Source organism: Silurus meridionalis, chromosome 8, assembly GCF_014805685.1.
Source record: "Silurus meridionalis isolate SWU-2019-XX chromosome 8, ASM1480568v1, whole genome shotgun sequence".
NCBI lineage: Eukaryota > Metazoa > Chordata > Actinopteri > Siluriformes > Siluridae > Silurus > Silurus meridionalis.
Window position 1 is genome coordinate 27,477,887 of NC_060891.1, and position 6,492 is coordinate 27,484,378.

The 6,492-nt window shown below is 40.0% G+C and overlaps 1 protein-coding gene across 6 annotated transcripts in view; it reads right to left on the reverse strand.

Moving 5' to 3' along the window:
* Nucleotides 1-2,988: 2,988 nt before the first annotated feature.
* Nucleotides 2,989-6,492, reverse strand: part of LOC124390440 (deleted in malignant brain tumors 1 protein-like) — a 23,672-nt gene continuing 20,168 nt past the window's right edge. For all 6 annotated transcript variants that reach the window (XM_046856375.1, XM_046856376.1, XM_046856373.1 and 3 more), the window contains 4 exons: nt 5,649-5,824; nt 4,998-5,389; nt 3,283-3,527; nt 2,989-3,118 (listed from right to left, as the gene is read on the reverse strand). In XM_046856375.1, the coding sequence (XP_046712331.1) occupies nt 3,078-3,118; nt 3,283-3,527; nt 4,998-5,389; nt 5,649-5,824 (854 nt within the window). In that variant the 3' untranslated portion in view covers nt 2,989-3,077. The remainder of the gene's footprint in view (nt 3,119-3,282; nt 3,528-4,997; nt 5,390-5,648; nt 5,825-6,492) is intronic.

Genomic DNA, 6,492 nt, shown 5'->3' on the forward strand with positions numbered 1-6,492 from the left:
TGCTCCTAGGACATGGAGGCAAATTTCTCCAAGATACACAAGCCAACTCCTTTCCTTGATGTGTCAGTCTTTTCATCCTGACGTGGATGATCCCAGGGTCACAGGAGCAGGAGTAAGGCCTGGGCCAGTCTGAAGCAATTATAGGGAAGCTTGCCTTTCCAGGACCAGTGCAATGTAATAGAAGTGGGGGCACTGGTTTCTGACTGGTCTTTTACACTCTCTGGGCATACGGACAGTTAGTTTTAGATAAAATACTAAATACTTGTTTACCAGTAAAACTTGGAAAAGGTGTTCTCTAGTTGAATATTTCTTTTAGACCTTGCAAATAAGTTCAAGAAGATTTGGTCCAATGACTGGACAATTTTATTATAAATTGAAGTCTTTTCCATAGAGTCACCGTCCAGACACAACTGCATGGTGTCAAGTCAAATCAAGTTTATTTCTTTAGTGCTTTTCACAACAGACATTGTCTCAAAGCAGCTTTACAGAAATCAACAGTGAAGGTGAATAGTGTGCATTTATCCCTGATTAGCAGCCGTGGAGACTGAGGCAAGGAAAAACTCCCTTAGATGTTATGAGGAAGAAACCTTTAGAGGAACCAGACTCAAAAGGGGAACCCATCCTCATTTGGGTGACATCAAGAGTTTGATCATGAGAGTGAGAACTAACATGAGCACTGGAGTATAAGATTTTAAGTAATGTTCTTTCTACAGTCTTATATAGTCTATATGGTTATAAAACTAGGAGCTACTGAGCAACTCATAAAATAGCTCAACATTTGAGATCATCACAGATCCAACACCAGCTTCCCATGTCAGAGCCTTTAAACACTCCAGGAGGTCCAATGTCAAAACTCCACAGATGTAGTGGGATCTAATTGGCACTAGTACATCTCTAGATAGTAGGGGATCTTTGCGAGTTCAGCATCTACTTCTTCAAAGGTCCATGTTGGTATGGTATGATTGCCATGTTGATTTAGTATTTCTTTTACTTTCTGAAACAACCACAAACTATTAAGCTTCCACTGTTTGACTGTGTGGGTAAAGAAGTCAGATCACATCTTCTCTCCTCTTCTTCATCTTACACAAGTTCTCTTAAAGACAAAAATGTCCTATTTGGAGTCAGCTGTCTATAGAACTTTCTTCTATTTATTCACTCTCCAATTCTTGATTGTTTTCACCAATTTACCTAGTCTATTACCTAGTCTATTTACCTGGAGTCTATTACACTTATGCTGTGTGGATTTTACAGTCATTAACAGCATGAACTTCTTTAGCAGTTTGAGCTACAGGAGCTCGTCTGTTGGATCGGACCACACGGTCCAGCCTTCGCTCCTCACGTGCATCAATGATCTTTGTCCCCCACGACCCTGTCGCCAGTTCACCATTGTTCCTTTCTTGAAGCACTTTTGATAAATCCTGACCACTGCAGACCAGCAACATCCCACCAGAGCTGCACTTTTGGAGATGCTCTGACCCAGACGTCTAGTCGTCTCAATTTGTCAACCCCACTTTAAGTGGCAAAATGTTTACTTGCTCCCTAATAAATAACCCCCCACCAGTTTTATTCTATTCTATCATATTAATGGACGGTTAACGCTGTTCCAGTGCGTCCATTACTTTTATTTAACACGTGTCACATCCTGTTCGGCCTCACATAAATGAATAATTAATTACTTATAAACCAAATAAAACGTAGCTCAGAATGGCCTTTATCCACATAAACCTTGTGGTAACTAAAAATTTCACGATGCAAGTTCTTACTAACGTAACATTAACCGCGATGTAAATTGGTTCCTAGACATACACACTAACTTAAATTAAACAAATACACCAATCAACACATTTTCCCAGGTGTCCCAAAGGAGAATAGAGGTAAGTATCAATTACTCAGTCTTAAGTTCTATTTATGCTCCGATAGGCTAAACACACCAGGAGAACTCATATGGCTTGCACGTGCTAATGCGTTAGCTCACACTATGCTAACAGTTGGACCTCGAAATCTTGTATCCACGCAAATGACTGGAAAGCACTACATGTGAAACCTAAAAGCCTATTAACTTCCCGGTTCCCACTCTCATGTGCACCGCAAAACACGCACATGTGATGATATCACCAAGCATCTCTTAAATACCACCTGTGTTTATTCTCACCAGGCAGGCATAATATATACTTTCTTTCAGCTTCTCCTATTAGGGGTCGCCACAGCGGATCTTCCGTATTCATGATAATGGTTGGGGTTGGTTCCCTGACCGGGGATCGAGCGCTGCATCCTAACAGCAATGAGGTAGTTTCTATTGTCTAAAATAAATATATCTGTTCCAACCTTAGACCATGGTTTGCTTAGTAGGTCGTGAGACCACAGTCTCCTTCTGCTGGTTTATATCCATAGACCTACAGATGTCACATTTTTCTTCAAATGTCTTTATCTGATGATTCTTCTCCAGCCAATTAACACATTCTCTTGCCCTTCTTAGACATCCCTCACTGCCCAAATGTGATGAATGTGATCATGTAGAATGAAGACAACTCCACCCTGAGTACTCAATTCCTGCAATTTCCTGTCTTTACATATTTCATTTTTAATGGTCTTGAGTCTTGTAAAAAAGTTTGTAGCTGCATAAAATGTGCGTCCTAACAGACAATATCAGACTGTGTATATTTTATGTGACTAAATTAAACTAGAAATCAATAAAAGTATGACGTTTGGTGTATTTTGAGAGTTTTATCCTTATATTGTCATCATTTGATGTGAATGAAAAATCATGCATTTGTCCTTTCAGGTATTCAATTGTTTTCCATTGTTAAAACTAAGCTCATGCTAGTTCATATACCGTTTTGCTAGGTCATGGACCATTTTGCTAGGTCATGTACCGTTTTGCTAGGTCATGGACCGTTTTGCCAGGCCATGGACTGTTTTGACTGCTCTTCAGCAAATATAACAAGCAAATCGAATTTTTGTCATAACACAAGGTACACCACACCAGTCTGCTTTTGAAGAATGCTTTAATTGAGAAAGGTATTCATGGTATTTAGAATTCAATGCTGAATTAACTATATTTAAGTAATTGTGAGATTTCACTCCTCTTCCTGTGCCTTGGCTTCAGCTTCCTCTGGACCTGTAAGTATATAAATACAAATTTTAATACTTGAAATCACATTCTTAAAAATTTCCATATACTATATTGTGTACAAAACAGAATGATTGGATTTGTCTAATAAGAGCTTCCAAAGTCTCTACCCTGACACTAAATAGGACTAAATTCATAAGTTGACCTCTGACCTTTGAGTGTGATTGGCCCAAGAGTGACAACTTCGGTGTGGTGATCAGAGCTCAAGCTTCGTTTCCTGCGATTACGGCATCCTTGGCGACATCGTGAGTTGTAGTCGTTGTCGGCGCAAATGATGAGGTCACATCTGAGGAACACCTGGCTGTGTGTGCGCAGGAACTTGAATGCACTGAACCTGAACTGGGCAAAGTAGCGGTTTCCGTTTCTGTATATGTATACTGTGCTGTCTCTCTGACACCTGGAATGATAGACATTAATGTAAATAAATATATCAGTGTCACAAGAATGCATATGCAAATAGATAGAAGATATAGATAAAATAATAGAAGATGTAAATAGCATCCCACTATATGTAGTATATGTAGTGCTACAAAACAGTGATTTACTGGACCAGAACCAGAAAAGGCAAGCAAGAGCTTGAATGATTTTATGGCTATTGTGACATCTCTTAGTGTATCACTAGCAGGGCAGTGGTGGTTCAGTGGTTAAAGCTATGGGTTACTTAGCATAGGGGTTCAAGACCCAGCACTGCCAAGCTGCCACTGTTGGACCCTCGAGCAAGACACTTAAACCTCTGTTCTCCAGGAATGCTGTATCATGGCTGACCTCAGCTTCCTGACATTGCTGGTATATTTAAAGAAAGAATTTCACTGTGCTGTAAAGTGACAAGTATAAACCTTTCTTTCTTGAATTTACTTGTTACCAAATAGAACCAGTTACATTTTACCAGTTGTGTCACGCCACACATGCCTATCCAGGGAGATGTAAAAAAAAACAAGTTGTTTTTGCCAGGTGAGGGGTAAAAGTTCTTTACTATTGAAGGGAAAGTAGGATTTGTTTCAGCCAGTGGGAAGTAGGAGAATTTGTTTGATCCAGTGTGGGGTGGGGGTGGGTGGGTTTAGAAGAACTTGTATCAGCCAGTAAAAGGAAAAGAGAGTTTGTTTTAGCCAGTGGAGAGGTAGGAAAGTTTGTTTTTGATGCAGATGCCCTTATCCAGAACGACTAACATTCTCATTCATATAACTATGGGCTTAAGAGCCTTGCTGAGGGGCCCAGGAGTGACAGTTTGATGTGGCCGGGATTTGAAATCACAACCTTCAGATCCAAAGTCTAATGCGTTAACCACTAAGGTCCAACCTTCACGAGTTGCATGTGTGGTCTACTTGTACTCAAAGAGTCCTATGACCACAGACATACTGATTAGAGGGTTTCCCAGAACAGATAAAACACTTGATATGTGGTCCAGTATCAGCATGGAAAGGCACCACATTTACAGGAATCACTGAATCTGGAGCCTGTAGAGCCTGCACTTGGGTTTTGTCTGTAGATGTCAACCCAACTTTCAAATAATCATAACTGATCCTTTCTAGTATGTGTTACAAACTTAGTTATAAGATCACTAAAATCCCTGCTAATAGGATGGAGGAGGTAATTACCTCATTCTTAGTTGATTTTGTGGTCAACCTGGGGTTACATTACCTCCTCCAACTAACCTTGATTCTTAATGCTATTTGTTGACTTTATCTCCATCAGTACAACCATTCGTGACTCATTATGTCTGTCACAATGCTAGTTTATCATTAACACTCTGATTTGCAGTCGGAATAGCATGAGCAAGAGTAATGATGTATGCCTGCTCATTTTTATGTTCATTTTGCCTCTAAAAATGGGTTCATTGAGGTCTAGCTGTTGTGTGTGTATGTTGTACCCGTTGCGTATGAGGTCATAGGTGCGGATGGTGAAGTCGTGGTTGGGCGAGGCTACACAGGAGTCGATGAACAGGTGAAGGCTCGGTTCAGCTCGTGTTAGCTGCACCTGGACGTACAGTTCCTGATTGAGGTTTACTCGGTACGGGAATTCGGTGATGGGGTAGGAAAAGCTGCTGGATGGGTAGAAGGCCATGGTGGTGTTGAACCGTCCTGTTCCGCTGATGGTTGCATTTGTAATCTCTTTAGCTTCATAGAGGGTCCCAACTGAAGAATCACGCTCCATCACACAGCTCACAAACATCAGGAAGTGTGTATCACGCCGCGTGATCTCACCTGACATTGACTGAGCTGCTCGCACATTATTGGTGTAAATAATACGGCCATTCTGGGTCTGGGGGAGGTGAGCAGAAGAAGTCCATATGAATGCATATTAAATGTAACACAATAAGATAATGATTAGCAGGAACCATGATTTTTTTCTCCTTTTTCTTCAAGTCCCATTCAGCAGCCTGTACTTACTCTTACTTAAAAGCAGCTAAGACTTCTACAACGAAAATCTGGAAGCCTCGCTTCCTTCTTTTACCTGCCACAATCATCCTGTACCAAATTCTCTAACATGTTATGTGATATTGTATAAAGTGTAGCATTACCTTCCTCTTTGTGCTACAGCTCTGAAGAGGGAAGTTGAAGGTGACATAGGAGTAGTCAGTTGAAGCTCTGCAGCGATGGTCATCCAGGTAAAGGTCCTGCCAGTTGAAGCCCATTGAGTCCAAGTACGATTTACGGATGGCGATGTTCATCCTTTCAGAGGAGCAATCCACACGGCCTGCACCACATTCAATACATCAAATAAGGAGTGCATAAAATATAATGACATAAAACCCTAAATGTGCATTTTGGATAAGTTGTTGGTTTCAGGGTTTTTTTCCTTTTTTACCAACCACGATAGCGTTAAAGATAACTGCTAGCAATAATGATGATAATAATAATAATAATAATAATAATAATAATAATAATAATAATAATACATACTACAAGAACTACAAGGAACATATAACTACATTAAAATCATATTAATGTTTAAATTATTATGCTGTAAAAATATCCAAAAATGATAAAAAAATAAAATAAAATGTATTCCAAAATAAAGTTCTTAAAAACCTATTGAAAAATTTTTTTTTATTTTATTTAAGCATTACTGTTAATAAATCCAAGACCAAAATCAAAGCTATGCCAAATTCAGTGCTATAGAGGTCGATAGCTGATTGCTGGAACTATCGGCAAAAATCCATAAAAATAGTTTTTCCGGGTTGAGTTATGCGTCAAGAGAGCGGCCTCTAGAGGTGTAGGTTGCTCTGAATAAGGTCGTCCACCCAATGCCATCAATGTAAATGTAAAGGCATTTGGTAGACAACCTTATTCAGAGCGGCCCACATCTTATTCACACAACTGAGCAGCGATGGGGTTAAGGGGCCTTGCTCAGGGGCCCAAAAA